At 45.8% G+C, this 21,875-nt stretch overlaps 1 protein-coding gene across 6 annotated transcripts in view; it reads left to right on the top strand.

The window, feature by feature from the left end:
- The window catches only part of ANK1 (ankyrin 1), a 319,396-nt gene that overhangs the window by 81,293 nt on the left and 216,228 nt on the right, over nt 1-21,875 (top strand). For 4 of the 6 annotated variants that reach the window (XM_030202059.1, XM_030202060.1, XM_030202058.1 and 1 more), the window contains 3 exons: nt 14,526-14,624; nt 14,877-14,975; nt 17,046-17,144. In XM_030202059.1, the coding sequence (XP_030057919.1) occupies nt 14,526-14,624; nt 14,877-14,975; nt 17,046-17,144 (297 nt within the window). Of the gene's footprint in view, nt 1-13,386; nt 13,507-14,525; nt 14,625-14,876; nt 14,976-17,045; nt 17,145-21,875 lie in introns of those variants that run through there. The other 2 variants (XM_030202062.1, XM_030202063.1) reach the window with 2 other exon arrangements.

Below are 21,875 nucleotides of genomic sequence, written 5' to 3'. Positions count from 1 at the left end.
ATGAGACGGGGAGGATGAGGGTGTTATCGACTGAGATAGAAAGTGGAGGAAGAGGAGAAGTGGGTTTTGGTGGAAAGACGATGAGCTCGGTCTTGGACATGTTCAGTTTCAGGTGGCGGTTGGACATCCAGGCAGCAATGTCGTGTAAGCAGGCTGATACCTTTGCCTGGGTCGCCGCGGTGATGTCTGGTGTGGAGAGATACAGCTGGGTGTCATCAGCATAGAGATGATACTGGAAACCATGAGATGAGATCAGGGAGCCCAGGGAAGAGGTGTAGATTGAGAAGAGAAGGGGTCCAAGGACAGATCCCTGGGGAACACCAACAGATAGGGGGATGGGGGTGGAGGAAGATCCATGAGAATGAACTCTGAAGGTGTGGTGGGAGAGATAGGAGGAGAACCAGGAGAGGACAGAGCCCTGGAACCCAAATGAGGACAGAGTGGCAAGAAGTAAGTCATGATTGACAGTGTCAAAAGCGGCGGATAGATTGAGGAGGATGAGGATGGAGTAGTGACCTCTGGATTTGGCAAGGAATAGGTCGTTACAGACTTTAGAGAGTGCCGTTTCTGTCGAGTGTAGAGGGCGAAAACCGGATTGAAGTGGATCGAGGATGGCATGAGAGGAGAGAAAATCAAGGCAGCGGCTGTGAACGGCACGCTCAAGTATTTTGGAGAGGAAGGGTAGGAGGGAGATGGGGTGGTAGTTGGAGGGACAGGTAGGGTCAAGTGATGGTTTTTTGAGGAGAGGTGTGACTATGGCGTGCTTGAAGGTGTCAGGGACAGTTGCAGTGGAGAGAGAGAGGTTGAGGATAAGGCAGATGGAGGGGGTGACAGTATGAGAGATGATGTTAAGTAAGTTGGTGGGGATGGGATCAGAAGAGCAGGTGGTGCATTTTGAGGAGGAAAGAATGCGAGCGGTTTCCTCATCGGTGATGACAGGAAAGGAGGAGAAAGAGGCCTGGGTTGGTTTGTTGAGAGAGAGGGTTGAAGGGTGAAGAGGAGGAGATGGCTTGGTAGAGAACTCAAGGTTGATCTTTTGCACCTTGTCGCGGAAGTAATCAGCCAGTGATTGAGGATAGAGCGGGGGTGGGGGGTGGGAGCGGAGGGCACTTTGAGGAGGGAGTTAAGGGTGGCGAAGAGACAACGGGGGTTGGAGCTAAGAGAATTGGTCAATTGGGTGTAATAGTCTTGTTTGGCAAGGAATAGGGAGGACTGGAAGGAGGATAGCATGAATTTGTAGTGGAGGAAGTCTGAAAGGGTGCGAGATTTCCTCCAGAGGCGTTCAGCAGATCAGGCGCAGGAGCGAAGGTAACGGATGCAAGGGGTCAGCCAAGGCTGGGGATTAGTACGCTTAGTGGGACGGGAGGTGGATGGTGCGAGGGTGTCCAGAGCAGAGGAGAGAGTGGCATTGTAAGCGGAGACAGCCTTGTCGACAGACTCGGAGGACATGATGGAGGGGAGGAGATTAGAATTACTAGAGGATAGGGTGGGAGGGTCAATAGCCTGGAGATTCCTGGAGGTAGTGGTTAAGGTTGGACGGGGCTGAGGGGGGGGGGTGAAGAAGTGTGAAGGTGATTAGGTGATGATTGGAGAGAGGAAGGGCTGAAGCGAGGAAATTGGAGGGAGAGCCGGAAGAGGAGAGGACGAGGTCAAGACAATGGCCGTCTCGGTGAGTAGGGGTGGTGGAGCATAGCTGGAGGTTGAAGGAGGATGCTAGAATGAGGAACTGAGAAGCGTGAGGGTCGGATTGGTCATCAACGTGTATGTTAAAGTCTCCGAGAATGAGGGACGGAGATGAGGGTTCAAGAAAAACGGAAAGCCAGGCATCGAAGTCGGTGAGGAAGGAAGAGACCCCAATACTAGCAGGTTTGAGCTGGGATGTCATAGGGATACAGCAAAGAACTAACAGAAAGCTCTCCCCTCCCCCATCACACACTATCTAGCATTGTTTATTGCTTGGTTCAAAAGTTAGAAAGGTGCAACTCCGCCCTATGGTTAGGTTTGTATGAATTTGCATATTGGCAAGGAAGAGCAAACACAAGAACACCAGCTGTATTGTTTAAAGTCCAAAACAATAGACTGCAATGGGGAAGAATCCATTGCTATCTGCTCTACATTTGAATAAAGCAATGCGATCATTCCTTATTAGGTGTTCAGCGCTGCGTGTGTCTGGTAAAGCTATACAAATGCTAATAATAATAATAATAAATCCACTTGTCTGCAGAAAAATAAAGGCGAACAGACTTGTTTGTTTATTTATTTACAAGTTCACGCTATACCGAAAGGGCCATTATGGTTTCTATGCGGTTTACAATGATAAACAAGCAAAGAAGAGAAAAAAAGGGTAAGAGAAAGATAGTGCTGGTGAGATAACAGATCAATATGTTAGGCTTTGGGGAAGGCTTCAGTGAAGAGATGGATTTTGAGAGTTGAGGTGATACCTTTTATTGGACTTACTAGGCTACGGTTCTGAATAGCTTTTGTTGAAAGGAGCATGTCTCCAAAAAACAAGTTGCACATGTATCAACTTACTTGTTAATCTTGTATTTATTTATTTATTGTGCTTGTAGCCCGCTTATTAACTAAAAGAGTAACAATAAAAAAAATACACACTAAAAATAGAAACACATATAACAACATTTGATCCTTTCTTCAAAGTATAACACTAAAGTGTCAAGTATTCTTTTCATTTCTGCTATTCAAAGTCTACTATACGAGAAGTCTTCTGTATGAGAAATTATAGATAGTATTAATTATAAAAACCCGTGAGCCTTCAGGGCTGCATCCCACCTACAAAGACCAGCAGCCTGCAAAGCCTTACAGTGGTTTTGTGTTTCGAATACAATATTCATGTACAGCAGCCAGTGGCGTACCAAAGGGGGGGGGTGGGGGCGGTCCGCCCCGGGTGCATGCCGCTGGGGGGTGCCACAGCGCGCACTTGTGGGCTCCGACTTCGCAAACTTCGCTCGTTCGCTGCAGCTCCCTCTGCCCCCGAACAGGTTACTTCCTGTTCCGGGGCAGAGGGAGCTGCAGCGAACGAGCGAATGAGTGAAGTCGGAGCCCACAGGCGCGCACCACGGCACCCCCCCAGCAGTGTGCACCCGAGGGGGGGTGTCATTTCGCCGGGGAGGGAGGAAGGTGTCATTTCGCAGGCGGGGGGTGGGCGCACTGCACCGGGGGGGGGGGGGGGCGCATCGGCGATCCGCCCCGGGTGCCATCCACGCTAGGAACGCCACTGACAGCAGCAGAGCAGAATGGCGCAGGTCCCTGGGTGAAGAGATGCCCGAGAGCTGGACTCAGCACTGAGAAGCATTTGTGAATGAAGAGCCAGCTCACAGATCACAGAGCTGAGCTCACTACAGGGATCCGCTCCAATGTGCCATTTGCTCTATCAGCTCAGTTCCAATGTGGTGTCCATCAGCACCTGCCAATTCCACACACAGGGGCCGATGTAGAAAGGTATGTCAGGGCAGGGGGTGGGTGATCGGGAGGGGTCCAGGGGGGCTTATTAGATTTCCTGCCCCAATTCAGAGGTAAGCTAACACTTGTCTGCTACCTCAGACCTGGTGATAATTTTCTCACATTGTGCTCACATGGTCCCTTAAATATTTCTCTACATCAGGGTGGAATAGATAATAGTCTACTAAGAATTTATTTAAATACTAGTAAAAAAGCCCCGTTTCTGATGCAAATGAAACGGGGGCTAGCAAGGTTTTCTTCTGTGTGCATGTGGGAGTGTGTGTGTCCCTGCCCTCTGCCCTCTCTCCCTTCCCCTATGCTGTGTGCCCCCTCCCCCCTCGGAGTCCAGTCCTTCAGTGTTAAGTTTCTTGCTGTGCTGTTTGTGTTACAGAGATAGTGAGGGCTTCTGCCCTCTCTCCCCTCCCCCCTCTGAGTCCTTCACTGTTACAGAGAGAGCGATTTGATTTCGTGCTTTGCTATGTTTTCCTTCACTGTTTGTGTTACAGAGAGAGCGAGGGCGGGGCAGACACTCATGGGGAAACAGGATATCTCTCCCCCGTCACACTTCCGGCTGGAGGCTTCATTTAGAATGTTGGAGGTGTATATAAAAGGCATGCTGTGCACAGATCGAGCTATCTCCTGCGCTGTACCTATTTCTGCTTCGTATGGCCAGTAACCTGTGCCCACACCTGACATTAACCCCACAATAGTTCTCTGCATCGGTCCCAGATTCAGTTAATATGTGTCACAAACAGGATTGTGTACTAGTATTTCAATTTTTAGAAAGGCTCTGAAAGATTTGTAATGTGATGCATTTCCTAGTGTTAAAGGGACTTTACCTTTGACCTAGGGTCACGTATGAATCTACTGTGGACTCCAACAGCTTTTTGAAGTTTTAAGGTCATAACAAATGGACAGATGGAACTGAATTTGTGTATGATAAAGACTCTTATTCCCTCACCAGCAGGATGTGGGCCTGAGCTTGCAATCTTCCCTCTTAAAGAGACCTGAAACCCTTGTTTTTAAAAGTTAAAATTGCTTATGGAGTCAGGCTGAATTTGTCACAAGTAAGCAAATGCATTTTATTATATGGTAACACTCATACTTGATAAACTGTCACTCATTAGAGCTTTCAGCATTAAACAAGACTGGGCAATCACTAAAATCAACACAGTCAGAACCAAGCATATGCTTTTTACCTACAAGAAGGGTGGCAATTCTCAAATAGGCTAACATAAGTGTTGCCATAATAGGACAGACTGAAGGTCCATCAAGCCCAGTATCCTGTTTCCAACAGTGGCCAATCCAGGTCACAAGTACCTGACAAGATCCCAAAACAGTAAAACAGATCTTGTCCTAGAAATAAGCAGTGGATTTTCCCAAGCCCATCTTAACGACTTATGGACTTTATTTTAAGAATTTATCCAAACTTTTTTTAAACCCTGCTAAGATAACTGCTTTTATCACATTCTTTGGCAACGAACTCCAGAGTTTAATTGCACGTTGAGTGAAGAAACATGTTCTCTGATTTGTTTTAAATTTACTACTTAGTAGCTTCATTGCATGCCCCCTAGTACTAGTATTTTTAGAAATAGTAAACAAGCGATTCACGTCTATCTTTTCCACTCAAACTCAGTATTTTATATACCTGTATCATACCTTCCCTCGGTTGTCTTTTCTCCAAGCTGAAGAAACCTAGCCAGTTTAGCCTTTCCTCATAAGGAAGTTGTCCCATCCCCTTTATCATTTTTGTCACCCTTCTTTGTACCTTTTCTAGTTCTGCTATATCTTTTTTGAGTCAGAATTGCGCACAGCATTCGAGGTATGGTCGCACCATGGAGCAATACAAAGGCATTATAACATTCTCACTTTTGTTTTCCATTCCTTTCCTAATAATTCCTAGGATTCTGTTTGCTTTCTTAGCCACCACTGCACATTGAACAGAGGGTTTCAACATATCATCTACTATGACACCTAGACTCTTTTCCTGGGCAGATTCCTAATGTGGAAACTTGAATCATGTAGCTATAATTTGGGTTCTTCTTTCCTACATGCATCACTGTGCACTTGCTCACATTAAATGTCATTTGCCATCGGGATGCCTAGTCTCCCAGTCTCATAAGGTCCTCCTTCAATTTTTCACAATTCTCTTGTGATTTAACAACTTTGAATAACTTTGTGTCATCAGCAAATATAATTACCTCACTAATTATTCTCATCTCTAGATCATTTATAAATATGCTAAAAAGCAGCGGCCCCATTACAGACCCCTGGAGATCTCCATGAGCAGTGGCTATCGGTCACTCGCTGCCAGTGAAGAATTGAAAGGTTTAAAAGGTACAGAGGGGTGAGGAGGGGAGAAGAACTGAGAGACCCCGATAGCCTGGAGGGGTGAGGGGATAGATGCTAGGCAGGGGGTCTGGGTTCTCATGCCCACTCAAAATTGAGTGTTTGATTATGCCCCTGGTGACAGTCAGAGCTGGGGAGGCAAAGAATCAAAGACGATGCCACGAAACACCAAGAGCCCACCTGAGGCCACCTAAATGGTCTGTCCCAGCATTGCTCAGGTCTGCTACCACCTGCGCACGTGCTCTACAGTGGCATACCTTTCCACTCGCCTGCTGGGTCCCACTTGCCTCTGAGCGAGTCTCCCACCTGCAAGTTATTTCTCTGGTGGTTTCTAAGGACACTGGGGCCACAATCCCAGGGGTCCCACAGTTCTCAGAAAGCACCCACAGACCAAAACACAAACCACCAGGATTCTTAGTCCAGGACAGCAGAGTCAATAAACTAATAAGGTCTATTGTCAAGAAATTGAACAGTGAACGGTAAGAAGAAAAATGGTGAAAATATAGTAACAATAACAGGTAAATCAAACAGGTATCAATATTAAAACTAACTAAACATTTGTTTACTACCTGAGTAGTACCTGGGACGCTCAGGAAATATAGCTGCTCATGGGTTATAAAATATAACTGCTCACAGGGCCTCAGTGGAAAGATCTTTCTCTCTCCTCTCCCTATCTGAGACTAAAAATTACCTCACAGCTTGTACAGGAAAACACTGTCACTTCTGTAACAGCTTTACAAAAAAAAGACAGTCACCATCTGCTGGCCAAACAAGGGAAATGCACTTCATAAAATAATTAATGCAGTTTACAGGCTTGGAAACCCACTGTTTCACCACAGACGGTTAAGCCAAAGTGAAACAAGGTTCATACTTGAAGGAGTTTTCTACCAACTTGTTTGCTGCCTCATAATCAGAGAGGAGGAACTACAGTCTTGATATTACAATCATCTTGTTCTTCCTCTTTTCTGGAAGAGGCTTGAAAGTACAATGACTGAAAAGCATTTTGCCTAGCAACCACTGATGTCACAAGGTAAAACAATACTGCTTGAAGTAGAGGCTCTGGAAATCTATGCAAGCACCCATACTGCAATATTCCACCTGCTCTATAAGTAAACAAGTAACTTAGGGGCCCTTTTACAAAGTGGCGATAAGCCCACCGCGGGCTTACTGCACACCAATCTGTAGCTACAATTGGCTGAACGGCATTTCCAGTGCTAGCAGAAATATTTCCACAGACGCTAACCCAGTGGTAATCAGACAGTGCCACTCACTACCCAGTTACTGCTGGATTAGCACGGGAGTCCTTACCACCATCTCAATGGATGGCAGTGAGTGCTCCCCCTCCCTCCCCCCCCCCCCCCCCCCCCGGATGGCCATTTCTTTTTTCGGCCTTTTTACCCGCTGTGGTAAAAAGGGCCTTAGTGTGTGGCAAAAAAACAGCCCCCGCTGCTAGTGCAGGCCCCCTTTTACCGCAGCTTGGTAAAAGGACTCCTTACTGCAGTAGCTGAAATAAGAGGGTAGAATGTATCTTTGTCAACTGGATGCTGAATTAACTGACAGCCAGATTGAGGAGATGGATGTTGAATTTCAGAATGGATGGATGTTGAACTTCAGGAAAAAAGATGTGGAACACCTGGGTAAAAGAAAAATGCTTTTCCAAGGATGTTGAGGCAGAGGAGAAAGAGGCTGTAGGTTGCCTGACATGGAGAAGAATTCTGTCCTGTAGCAAGGTGTGCAGAGAATACCCACAAGTAAAGAGGGCTATGGATTGACCAATGGGGTCAGAGGATGCATCTTGGGCTGAAGCCTGAACCTGGCAGGTCTCTCGGTAATTGGAGAAAATGGGTCACATGCAACAGTTGACCTATGAGAACAGAGATGACAAGTTCTAGCAGGAAGTTACTGTTATCTTTGGCTTACATGCTGCAACTACAACTACAAAATAAATGTAAACATACGCTCATAACTGTGGGGGTAGGACATGCTGCAGGTTAGTCATGGCGGTTCATGTCAACCGAGGCATTTGGCCTGGATTGGGAGCAGACAGGCAAGCACCAGCTAGGCAAGTGCAATATACTCTCCCTCCACTTGCTTCCAGTATGCCTACGGAAAAAAAGGGAGGTGCATTTGTCCTGGTCTAAGAGCAGGTCAGGGGGGCAGGTGCAATCTGTGGAGGTTTAGCACTCAGCCAAAAGTGAACCTGGAGAAGTTCCCCAGATTGAGCTGTGACCCATGCGGTGCACATGGAATAAGGCCTGGTTAGCACTTCTTTATTGATAGGATCAGCATTCATTCTACTGCCATTTAGCACCAAAAATACATAAGTGAAGCATCATGGGCCCTCCTTTTACAAAGAAATGGGGACGCTTTTGAAGGCTACATGTCTATTCTCAGGCATGGCCCAGCCTGCACAGCTCCAGTTCTCTAACAGCGGGCAACCTCACATTCATACTGAAGCTCCTCTCTTCTCCTCCTTCCTTTCCTTCCCAACTAGGGATGTAATAGTGGGAGAAGGCTGCAGAACCGGCTCTCTGCCCCCCCCCCCCCCACTATAAAATTGAAGCTTCCTAGAGTGCCTTTAGGGCCAGATTAGGTTTATGATGCATGAAATATTGCTGCAGCCTAAGAGTAATTAAAAAGTATAGTTAATAAAAGAGAGAAAAGAAATCCTTCAGCAGCACCTTCAGGTTTCATTTTAAGTCCTTCCTAGCCCTATTCTGTGGTTCTGCATGGAAGGAACCACAAGTTGACCCTGGAAATGTTTGGGGTGCAAGATCCTTCCACTAACTGGGACAAGAGGGAGATGAGCTTGCCAGAGGGAGACTACCATCTCAGAAGCAGATAATGACTTAGTAGGGTTGTTGTTTGAGAAAAAGAAGCTAGTGGCCCTTGTTTTCTACGCTTGATCTTTGGGTAGCTCTCAAATGGGCCATGAAACAGAAACCAGTAGGGAGATCTTATATTCCTGGATGGTCATAGCCCTCCCCTCTCCTCTCCTCTCAACACCATCCTCCACATGCTTCCTGATACATATGATAGCTGGAGATGGGATCTCCTTAGGCTGAGATGCCGAATTATAGCCGTAAGATGGCTAAGATGGAGGCTTTTATATTCCCTTTCTGTTAAAGAGAAGGATATGGTGTTGGTTCACCTAAGGGGTTTTATTCTTATTTTGTAGAAGCACAAAATTCAGGGACCTCAAAGGAAGATTTAAATCTCTGTTTAAACAATCTTTCTTTTAGTCTCTCTTTCCAGACAGCTATATGCATTGGTCCACAACTCAAGTCCTTCTGGGTTGGGTTCAGCATTCCCTGGATGGGACCATGGTGATATGCCTGCAGGTACCAGTGTGCAGATAAGGGAGTTCTCAAATATCCCTATGTGGGACCTAACAGCTCCCAGACAAACAGCTAGTGAGTCTTGCATGGTGGAAGTAAGTGACGCTAGGGGCTTTTTTGTTGCCTGGTCAAAGCTAGTTCACAACAGAGTCAAAGTATTTGCAGCCATGCTTCTCAGGAGCTCCCACACAGAGTGACAGATATATGCAGTTTCACCCTCTCCAAGAGGTAACAGTCTTTTGGAGAAGTCTTGGAATCATAGGGACCAGAATTCAGAGGCTAGCTGAAAGTACTTATGAGAAGCTCTTCCTCACCTTCTGGGTCTTCCAACCCCCCAACCCCCAACCCTCAATAACTGGTTTTGGTGGGTCCAGATTCAGGGGCCATGAGCAATACTATTTAGTCAGCTCCCCTCCTTTCCTCATTAAAGTAGTCCTGGACATTTGGTTTAACCAGGATGGATCCCTCCTTACTGCAGGCTGCTGTGTCCAGGGTGTGCTCCTTCACAGAAACACTTGAAATCTCACTGGATGGCCAGACACTACTCAAGGGAATTTCCTTTCACCTTCAGTGTAGACTTCAAAGGCAACATTAGGCTCGTGCAGTGAGCCACAAGATTTTGGGTTCAAAAGAGGGCTTTGAGCCTAGTTGTTCTTGAGGTTCCCATGCAGAATGGAAGACATGGATATATAGGGATATTCACTCCAAAGGTGACCACTAGATATTTCTCAGATTCGAAATCCTCAATCCCTCACCAACAGCTTCAGGTTGTCTCCCCTTATGCTAACCATGGCCTCATCTAGCTGTCTTTCAAGGAATAGTAAATTCAGATGGCTGGCTATTTAGCGCAGATTCAGCGGAGAAGAGTTCAGCTGTAGCCAGGGTTCTACAAGTGTGGAAACCCTACACTGACAATTAGCCTGAAAAAAAAAACAATTTAATCATGGTTTCTGAAGAATGTTGTCTTATGGCTTTGGACACCAGTGGCTCAAGACATCTTACCCAGTGTCCAGATCTCACATTTCCATGTCCTCCCTGAGGATGGTCCTTTATGCAGGTTCTAGACTCCTTGGCAATGGACCTGTATGTTGTACTAGACCCAGTTCAGACTCCTTTCAGTGTGACCTCTATTAGCCCAGTGTCACAAGGCTACTCGCTGTCTCTCAAGGGAGGCTAGAAGGAGCTTGGGCAAGTGACTTTTCACAGTTGTCTCTGGCATGAAATGAATTGGGAGTCCCCTCCATGGTTATTTTGCACCATAGAGGTAAACCTGATAGGCTGGGAAGGGAGTTGCGGTCTGGGGCAGCTGAAGCAGTGACAGTGGTCCTGTTGGAGAACCAATAGGTCCAAGTCTAGGCCTAGGACCAGAGCCAGCCATCTAGCACTCCAGTAGTCCTGGCCTTAAGCTTAGAAGAAGATAGTCCAAGTGGTGGCAGGGAAGACAATGCTATTTGATGATGGAAATATGCTGAAGGAAACTAGTAACCCACAGATAGCCTTGTAAGTGTGCCAGATTTGGTCTGAAACAGAGTTCACCTGCAGGACCTGGCACCATTATCATTCAGAGGAATTTTCTGATCCAACCCCTTGGAACCCTGAAGTATAAGGATTGGAAGAAGCAGCTGTGGATCTGCTAGGGGTCAGTTGGGGCACCTCCATGAGTGGACCTCAGATTGTACTACTACTACTACTTATCATTTCTATAGCACTACTAGACATACGCAGTGCTGTACACTTGAACATGAAGAGACAGTCCCTGCTCGAAAGAGCTTACAATCTAATTAGGACAGACAAACAGGACAAACAAGAGATAAGGGAATATTAAGGTGAGGATGATAAAATAAGGGTTCTGAAGTGAACAAGTGAATAAGGGTTAGGAGTTAAAAGCAGCATCAAAAAGGTGGGCTTTTAGCTTAGATTTGAAGACGGCCAGAGATGGCTGAAAAGTAAGTTCAGCCAAAGAAAGAAAAGCAGGAGCCAGGGGGCTGGATTTCCAGATAGAACCAGGACTGACATCTAGTCTCCTGCACATGTCCTTGCTGGGAGCCTGGGTATTCCCTGGTTCAGTTTCTGAAGAGACCAGTCAGGAGTAGCATATAGCAAAGACAGTTAATGTCAGGTGACACAATCTTTGGTGGTACAAAGAGGGCCACACACTGGACTTATGTTAGATTTTGAAGATTCTGTAAGTTCAGTTTTTGGCAAGACACTATTTTCCTTGAGAGATTTATTTCTTCAGTCTTCTTCCACAGGAGATAGGGGTGAAGACAAACTCATGACTCTTACAGAGGGCAGAGACTGGATCTAGGACACAGACACAAAACTACTACTACTACTATTACTACTACTACTTATCGTTCCTATAGTGCTACTAGATGTAAGCAGCGCTGTACACTAAACATGTAAGACAGTCCCTGCTCAACAGAGCTTACAATCTAATCAAGAAAGACAAACAGGACAAATAAGGGATAAGGGAATTACATAAGGTGGAAATAATAAAACAGACGTGGGTACTGAACAAGTGAATAGGAGTTAGGAATTAAAAGCAGCCTCAAAAAGGTGGTCTTTTAGCCTAGATTTGAAGACAGCCAGAGCTGGAGCTAGACGTACTGACTCAGGAGTCTATTCCAGGTGTATGGTACAGCAAGATCAAAGGAATGGAGTCTGGAGTTGTCAGTAGAGGAGAAGGGTACAAATAAGAGAGATTTACCCAATGAATAGAATTCCTGGGGAGGAGTGTAGGGAGAGATAAGAGTGGAGAGGTACTGAGGAGCTGCAGAGTGAAGGCGTTTGTACGTCAATAAGAGGAGTTTGAACTGTATGCAGAAACAGATAGGGAGCCAATGAAGTGACTTGAGGAGAGGCCTAATATGAGCATAGCGACACTGGCAGAATATAAATCATGCAGCAGAATTTTGAACAGATTGAAAGGGAGAGAGAGGGCTTAGTGGGAGACCTGTGAGAAGCAAGTTCCTACATGGGATACTCTCCTCTGGGGAGTCAAGCATGCAAGTCCATTCTTTGGAACCTGATTTTAGTCTTGAGCACTCAGTCCTCCCTTCATCTCAAGTCTTTCAGGGTAGTATCTCTTTAGGTCTTGGTGCAGGATTTGGTCTCCTTGGGTAATTTTAAAGGAAAAAGTATCTCTGTACCCAATACCCTTCTTTTGAGGGTAGTGTTTCAATTCTAGTGGAATCAGGCTTTTTCTTTTCTGATGGTCAGATGATGTAGGTCAGGGCAGATTCTAATTCTAAATTTATTCTTAAGTCAGTAGTCCACCTTTAAGATGTCTGTAAGTGTTCAGTTCTTTCTGAATTTTGGATAGACATTTGGTCTATTGATTACTACTACTATAAATCACTTTTATTTATGTGTCTTAATAAGGCACAGTGATCTTTCAGTCATGAATTTCAGAAGAAGTCAAATATATGATCACTTCAGATCACATCAGCAAGAGTTGGTAAGTCCCAGAGGCACTCAACTACAGCACAGGAGTCCTTGTAGGAAAAGTTAGAATCTGTCTTCCAGACCACACTAGCAAGAGTTGGCAAGTCCCAGAGGCTGGGGAGCCCACGTGACTAAGCAAGAGTCCTTGTAGGAAAAGTTAGAATCTATCTTTCCAGAACATAATGGAAGGACTTTAATCCTGGGGAACTGGGCTTGATTCCCACTGCAGCTGCTTGTGATTCTGGGCAAGTCACTTAACCCTCCATTGCCCCAGGTACAAATAAAGTTCCTGTATATACTATGTAAACCACTTTGAATGTAGTTGCAAAAAAACACAGAAAGGCAGTATATCAAGTCCCATTTCCCTTCCCTTCCTCCCTTGCATCCATTTCTTCCCTAAGTAGTTCAGCATGAGCATGCAGGTCTGGAAAGTCTACACCTTAGATGAAGGAGTTCCGAGAGCTTTCATGACTTCCTCCCACATGGTCTGGATAGAGCTTGGTTACATTCAACTAGTCTGAACTGGTCTGGCATGGATTATAAGGAAGGGGAAATTTAGACTTACTTGTCAGTTTCTTTTCCTTGAGTCCTGCTAGACCAATCCAAAACCCACCCATGGAAATCAAGGGCTTTTAGTCTGACAAATTCAGAAAGCTAATAATGAACATTTGTAGCTCATAGGCCTTGTATGGAATAATCTCATTCCTGGGTTAGTGACCATGAATGATGTTTTTGCCCGTATTAGGTTTGGCACTGGTGGTGAATTGGAAACTGAAAACATAATTGATTTTAGTTATCTTAGGTTTAACATAGGATACTGAGGAGCTGAAGGCAGCACCAACAACCTATATGGGGGAGTGAGACCCTCTCTTCTGAACTGGTCTGGCAGAACTTAAGGAAAGAAAATTAACAGGTAAGTCCAAATTTTACCTTTCCCATTCTGTGACTTTTTCTTGACTAAAGCCCATAGAAGCAAAAACATAATTGTGCCACTATGTTTTTGACTTGGCTCACACCTTTCCAATAGTAGACCAACCTGAATTACATTCAGCTACAGTAGGTATTTCCTTGTCCCCAGAAGGCTTACACTCTTAGGTTTGTACCTCTAGTAATAAATGGTTAAGTGACTTGCCCAAAGTCACAAGTACTGGTAGCAGGATTTGAATTCTGATTTCCCTGGTTCTCAGTCCTCTGCTCTAGCCACTAGGCCACTCCTCTGCTCCCAAATGCCAGAATGAAGAATGAAGAGGCAATAGGTGTTTAGAGCTGCTATATATGTTGACTGAATGCTAGTATTTTTTATGGGAGCTGAGACCAGTGGTTTGGGAGTCAAAGCAGTGGCGTAGCCACAGGTGGGCCTGGGTGGGCCAGGGCCCACCCACTTAGGGCTCAGGCCCACCCAACAGTAGCACACGTTTAGTGGTAACTGTGGGATCCCAAGCTCGGCCAGCTGAAGACTTCCTCCAGATGGTAACGAAACTGCTACTCTCCATGATACCGGCACCTGCGTATGTTCAGTTTTCAGTGCATGCCTGCTGCAGACTGCCAAGGTGGAAAGAAGCGTTTTCCCACCAGCTGACATATTTTTTTGGGTGGTGGTTGGGGGGGGGGGGGGAAGAACAATTGGTGCCTACCCACTTCTTCCCTAAGCCCACCCAAAATCTGTTGTCTGGCTACGCCCCTGAGTCAAAGTGACAGAAGTATGAATTTGGGCTGTTCAAAATATATCTGTCATCAATTGTAACATGCTTCATATCTCTCTGTCTATAAGTTGTTGATTTCTGTACTTTCTGTTGGACAGATTCCAGTCTCCAGCACTAATAAATAATTCCTTTGAAATGTATAGCAATTGGGTCCATCAGACCAGCTAGAATGCCTGAACAAATATGGATCTGACAAATATATTGTGACATCACTGTGTCCTCTTTCTAGAATGGGCTGAACGCTTTACATCTGGCCTCCAAGGAAGGCCATGTGAAGATGGTGATTGAACTGCTGCACAAGGAAATCATTTTAGAAACAACAACAAAGGTACACAGTAGAGGGGCTGGGGCATTACAGAAAGATCGATGGCAGATGGGATGGGCTCTAGAGGCAGAACTGAACCAATGGCAGTACAGGGGCTGGGGCATTACATAGAGCACTGTGCCCACAGAACCAACTGAACCAGAATACAGATCCCTGCATGTCAACCCAAATACAAAGGCAAGAAACACATACAGCATACCTGATTTTAATTTGTGTTCGGTGTGACTCTCCTTTTTTTTTCACGGACTCTTTCAGAAAGGAAACACTGCCTTGCATATTGCCGCTCTAGCAGGACAGGAGGAGGTGATCCGAGAACTTGTCAACTATGGAGCAGATGTAAATGCCCAGTCGCAGGTACATAGGGCAGAGAAGCTGGTGAAAGTTTTGGGTATGGGACAGCTGTCAGTGTGTGTTTTTGTGTTGGGTGAGATGCTAGTGTGTTTTGGTTTAGCAAGAGAGGCTAGAGAAGAATGATGGTGCAGTAAAGATACTGATATGAGTTTTGATTTGGGCGAGAACATCATTCCCTCTAAGAAGTTTTAAGCTGTGTGGGAGTCCATTGGTGTTTCTGCTGGAGGAGGGGTTGGTGCAATGGTATGAGGGACAGGCAGGTCTATAACTTTTTTTACTTAAGTATGGGAAGCCATTTAAAAGATACTTGGTTTCAGTGTCTCCTGCAAACCAAAATTTAATTCAAAATTTATTAGATTTGCTCATCATGTACTGGATAAATGGACACCTTGGTTCAGTAGGAAAAAGCTGCTCATTGACCATCATGTTTTCTCCTGCTTGTAGCAAGCAATGCGATTCTCAATGTAATGGTTCCAAACTTCTGAAACTAATGCAAATTTATGTCTTCAACTGAACCAATCTTGTTGACTTTATATCAAACTACACATATTGTAAAATTTCCTGGAATCTATTTCGTGGCAGTGAAAAATCTGGGTTCCCAAACAGTTGACCAAAGACTTTCCACAGAAAGATCATTTGTGTTGTAAGTGCCATGGGCATATGCAATCACCAGTGGTGGCCATGCCATTAGGCCACTTGAGGCGGGGCCTCAGGTGGCACTCTTCCTGAAGTGGCATCTCCCCCTTCCTTCCTCCACGCCCTTCCCCAAGTTTATCTTCTTTTTCCATTTTCCAAAAGGCAGTGGCGTCAGCGATTCCCATATGCTTCTCTTCCACCGGCTCCGACCTCTTCTCTTTACTATGGCCCGCCTCTCTGATGTAACTTCCTGTTTTCTCAGAGGCAGGCCGCAGTAGAGAAGAGGCTGCTGATGGAGGAGAGATACTGGCACATAGCATACCCAGTTTCAGGAGGAAGACTTTTTGACTAAATCTGATTTTCACTTACATTCCAAAGCAGTGTGTGGTATTTTTAGTCTCGATAAAATAGTCTGGCTTACCACGGGAGTTGGCAGAATTGTGAGTAGTGAGGTGCAACCCATTGAAAATGAAACTGCAGGACCTATAATGCATCTGAACATGGTTGCCACAGAACCAGGACTGCTCTCTGTACTGGAACTGAGTAACTTAGCAGCCTGCTGGAGTACATTTTGATGTGGGAGAGAGGCTGGGGAGGAGGCTGCTGCAAGAGAGATGCTGTCCTGTATTTTGGTTTGGGGAGAGGCTGTGGAGGGGTAATGCAGGAGAGATAGTGGTGTCTGTTTTGTTTTGGGAGAGATGCTGGGCAGGGGCACTGGTGAGGGAGAGATGCTAGCTTGTATTTTGGTTTAGAGGGTAGAGTGGGGAGGAGTACTGATGCAGGAGAGATACTGGAGTGTAGTTTGATTTGGGAGAGAAGTTGGGGAGGGGTGCTGATGCAGAAGAGATAGTGGTGTCTGTTTTGCTTTAGGAGGGGTGCTGATGCAGGAGATATGCTGGCCTGTATTTTTGGTATAGGAAAGAGACTGGAAAGGGGTGCTGGTGCCAGGGAGTTGCTGGTGTCTAGTTTGATTTAGGAGAGAAGTTGGGGAGAGGTGTTGATGCAGAAGAGATAGTGGTGTCTGTTTTGTTTTGGGTGGGGTGCTGGGGAGGGAGTGCTGATGCAGGAGAGATTCTGGCCTGTATTTTGGTATGGGGGAGAGACTGGGGAGGGGTGCTTGTTATGTTATGTTATCAGGTATTTATAACCCGGAAACCCGCCAATTCTCCCACAATGGGATTCAAGGCACGGTAACAAATTATGAAATCACTGAACAGTGCAGAAGAGTTGCTGGTGTTTAGTTTGATTTGGGAGAGAAGTTAGTAGGGAACACTGGTGTGGGAAGATTGTGGTTTATATTTTTGCACAGGAGAGTCAATGTTGGAGGGATGCTGGAGTATGTTTGGAGTTCTCAATTTTACAGTACAGGTCTAAAGAATTAATCTTCCCTAGCACAGTGTAAGCCTGATGGGCTGTTTCTGTTCTATTTGTGTTCAGAAAGGATTCACACCTCTGTATATGGCAGCCCAGGAGAATCACCTGGAAGTTGTTAAATTTCTGCTTGAGAACGGAGCGAACCAGAATATTGCAACAGAAGTAAGTCAAGCTACGGACATGGTCAGTGTCAACTCTGTCCTGTTTAAGCAAAGTCAGATTAAGCCCTCAATTTGCTAGTGTCATTTTAATTCTCATGGGCATTGTTTCCATGATATCACTCTCCATTCCTCTGACAATTCTGGAAACCGCACCTTCAAAAAGATAGAAACAGGATGGAGGATGGCTACTAAAATGATCAGTGGTCTTCTTCATAAAGCATAGTAAAGATCTCCATATGTATACTTTGGAAGAAAAGTGGGAGAGGGGAGATATGATAGAGACTTTTAAATACCTCCGTGGCATAAATGCAGTCAGGAGGCAAGTATCTGTCAATTGAAAGGAAGTTCTGGAATGAGAGAGCATAGATTTTCTGGGACCTTCCCAGTTACTTGTGACCTGAATTGGCCACTTAGAAACAGGATACTGGGCTTGATCGACCTTTGGTCTGACCCAGTATGGCATCGCTTATGTTCTTATGAAGGTGAAAGGGGGACAGACTCAGGAGTAACCTGAGGAAATACTTCACAGAAAGGGTAGTGAATTCGTGAAAAGACCTCCCGGAGGAGGTGTTGGAGACAAAGACTGTATCTGAATTCAAGCAAGCTTGAGACAGGCACATAGAATCTCTAAGGGAGAGGAAGAGATAGTAGATGGCATGAACAGGCAGACTGGATAAGCCATATGGTCTTTATATGCTTTCATTTTTCTATCAGCCCAATATTCAGTCTGCCAATCCATAGCATCCACTATCTCCGCCTCTCCCTAAAAGATCCCACATACCTTTCCCATGCTTTCCTGAATTCAGATATAGTCCTTGATTCCACCATCTCCACTGGGAGGCTATTCCACGCATCTACTGCCCTTTCCATAAAAAAGTATTTCCTTTGATTACCCCTGAGCCTATAACCACTTAACATCATCCTATGCCCTCTGCTTCTAGAGTTTTCCTTCATTTGGAAAAAAAACTCACCTCCTGCACATTTAATTCCACTTCTCTATCATATCCCCTCTCTCCTGCTTTTCTTCCAGAGTATACATATTGAGGTCTAAAAGTTCTGTCTCCATATACTTTGACACAGACCACTGAACAATTTTGAAGCCACCCTCTGGACCAACTCCATCCTGTTTATATCATTTTAAAAGTGCGGTCTCCTGAATTCCAGACAGTATTCTAAATGGAGCCTCACCAGAGACTTATACAAGAGCATTATCCTTATTTCCTCCTGGCCATTCCTCTCCCTATGCATATTGCCTTTCCTACCTGTTTGGCCACCATAAGCTCATCAGATATGATCACACCCAGGTACCGTTCTTTCATACACAGAAGTACTTCACTGCTAATACTATTCTGTTCCCTTGGATTTTTGCAGTCCAAGTGCATGACCCTGCATTTTTTAGCATTAAATTTTAGTTGTCAATTTATGGACCAAGCTTCACTAGATCCCTGCTTATGCTATCCACACCCTCTTGGGTGTCAACCATATTACAGAGTTTGGTATCACCTGCAAAAAAACAAACCTTACCAGACAGTCCTTCCACAATACCACTTTCAAAGATGTTAAAAAGAGCCAGCCAAAGGATAGATACCTGAGGCACACCACTGATAACATCCTTCCATTTACCACTACCCTCTGTCTCCTCCCACTTAATCAATTTTTAACCCAGTAAGAGGGGCATAATCGAACGCGAATGCCCATCTCCATGGGCGTCTATGTCCGAAAACGGGTATGTGAAGAGGCGGGACAGACTGTATTATTGAAAAAGATGGGCGTTCATCGTTCGTTTCGAAAATACGGTTTGGACGGACCAAATGCCATAGATTTGGTCCCTTCTGAGATGGGCGTTTTATTTCTTTTGGCGATAATGGAAACTAAAAACGCTCAGCTCAGAAACGTCCCAATCCAAGCCATTTGGTCATGGGAGGGAGAAATGTACAACACTACCATAGCTCTTAGGGGTGAAGGGGGCAACTACATGTGGATACAGTGGATTTTAGAGGCCTCCCATTTACCACCACAAGTGTTACGGGTGGGGGGATGGGCCTGGGTCTGCCTGCCTGAAGTGCACTGCAGTACCCACTAAAAGTGCTCCAGGGACAGGACTTGTTGCTGGTGTATAACCTTGGCACAGCAGTTGGCACCTGAAGATTAATCTCACTGAAAACGTCCTTTATTTGAATAAGCACCTTTACTCACAGTTAACTGTAGATCAGAGGTTGTGCCTCACTGGCAACGAGTCTCGCTGGTACTGAGATTCCAAGCTGGCAGAATGGTGTACAATGCCCTCTTTCAGCAACATTCAAGGTAAGAACTAAGTGCTGTAACGTGGCTAACACATGAAAGGGATCTAAAAGTGTCTTACACAAATGGCTACTACCTCATGGACTACTGGAAACAAAACAGGGCACACTCTGACCCAGTAAGCAGAAGGAAAAGCACCATGGGAGTAGAGCCTACCAACTACCAACATCGTGAGCATTTAACACAAGCTAGTGGAATCACGGAGCCCAATACCCTACACCCACCACAATGCAGATGTGACTCTGCAGTGCCTTTAACAGAAAAGGTGTCAAACTCACCCGAGACCCACATCAGAACCAGGGAAAGGCTGTCAGAGGATAGAACACATTCTGCTGTCATGGAGGTGGGTACAGCATTTGAGGCTGGCATACAGGCTGGGAAAAAAATTTGTAAAGTGGGATTTTTTTGGTGGGAGGGGGTTAGTGACCACTGGGGGAGTCAGGGGAGGTCATCCCCTATTTCCTCCGGTGGTCATCTGGTCAGTTGGGGCACTTTTTTGGGACTTGGACCTGAAAAAAAAGGGTCCAAATAAAGCGGACCAAATTCTCGTCAAAAACGCCCTTCTTGTTTCGATTATCAGCTAAAGACGCCCATCTCTCCTTGGCCGATAACCACGCCCCAGTCCTGCCTTCACCACACCTCCGACACGCCCCCATCTCCATGACGGACTGCAGTTGAGGACGCCAAAAATCGGGTTTCGATTATACCGATTTGGGCGCCCACGGGAAATGGACGCCCATCTCCCGATTTAGGTCGAAATATGGGCGTCTTTCTCTTACGAAAATAAGCTGGTAAGTCACTTTAGGGCCCATACTGAGGGCACTCAGTTTATTTATCAGTTGCCTATGTGGAACCGTGTCAAAGACTTTGCTAAAATCCAAGTACACCACATTTCACGCCCCTCCCATATCCAACTATTTGGTCACCCAGTCAAAGAAATCAGTCAGGTTTGTCTCACAAGACCTGCCTCTAGTAAAAAACCATGCTGCCTCTGGTCCTGCAGTTCATTCGATTCTAGAAACCTCACAGTCCTCTGCTTTAGAAGCAATTCAATTAGTTTATTCACCACTGAGGTCAGACAAACAGGCCTATAATTCTCAATCTTCTCCTTACTTCTGCTCTTGTGCAGAGGGTCTACATCCACCCTTCTCCAGGACTCTGTTACCACTCCAGACTCTAAAGAATCATTGTAAAGGCCAGACAATGGAGCCACCAGAACTTCTCTGAGCTCCTTGAGTACTCTCAGATATATCCCATCAAGCTCCTTTGCTTTGTCTATTTATAGTTTAGCTAGCTCTTCGTGAACACAACCTTCTGAGAATTGGTCCTGGTCTACCACATATCCATTCCCATTAGCATTTGTTTTCTGTAGTCCTACACCCGGCCTTTCATCCATGAACACAAAACAGAAATAATTGTTAAGCAGTTCAGCTTTATCCTTATCAGCTTCTACATATCCCTCCCCTTCACCCTTGAGCCTCACAGTGCCATTTTGGCACATCCTCCTGAGGCTCATTTTCAAGGCACATAGACTTCCAAAGTTACATAAGTTACTATCCAGCTTATTTTCGAAGGAGATCGCCGGCCATCTTCTGACACAAATCGGGAGATAGCCGGCCATCTCCTGAAGCCGGCCAAATCGGTATAATTGAAAGCCAATTTTGGCCAGCTCCAACTGCTTTCCGTTGCCGGGACGGCCAAAGTTCCCAGGGGCATGTCGGAAGGGTAGCAAAGGCGGGACAGGGGTGTGCCGGGGCGTGCTTAAGAGATGGGCGCCCTCGGCCGATAATGGAAAAAAGAAGGGTGTCCCTGGCGAGAATTTGGTCCACTTTATTTGGTCCCTTTTTTTTCAGGTCCAAGTCCCAAAAAAGTGCCCGAACTGACCAGATGGCCACCGCAGGGAATTGGGGATCACTTCCCCTGACTCCCCTAGTGGTCACTAACCCCCTCCCACCCTCAAAAAAACAATTTTAAAAACTTTTTTGCCAGCCTCTATGCCAGCCTCAAATGTCATACTCAGCTCCATTGCAGCAGTATACAGGTCCCTGGAGCAGTTTTAGTGGGTGCAGTGGACTTCAGGCAGGTGGACCCAGGCCCATCCCCCCCTACCTGTTACACTTGTGGTGGAAAATGGGAGCCCTCCAAAACCCACCCAAAACCCACTGTACCCACATGTAGGTGCCCCCCTTCATCCATAAGGGCTATGGTAATGGTATAGAGTTGTGGGGAGTGGGGTTTGGGGGGATTTGGGGGGCTCAGCACCCAAGGTAAGGGAGCTATGCACCTGGGAGCTATTTTTTTTTTTTTTTAATTTTAGAAGTGCCCCCTAGGGTGCCCGATTAGTGTCCTGGGATGTCAGGGGGAACCAGTGCACTACAAATGCTGGCTCCTCCCATGACCAAATGCCTTGGATTTGGCCGGGTTTGAGATG

Source organism: Microcaecilia unicolor, chromosome 4 (genome assembly GCF_901765095.1).
Source record: "Microcaecilia unicolor chromosome 4, aMicUni1.1, whole genome shotgun sequence".
NCBI classification, from domain to species: domain Eukaryota; kingdom Metazoa; phylum Chordata; class Amphibia; order Gymnophiona; family Siphonopidae; genus Microcaecilia; species Microcaecilia unicolor.
This window is presented reverse-complemented; position numbering and strand designations above follow the sequence as displayed.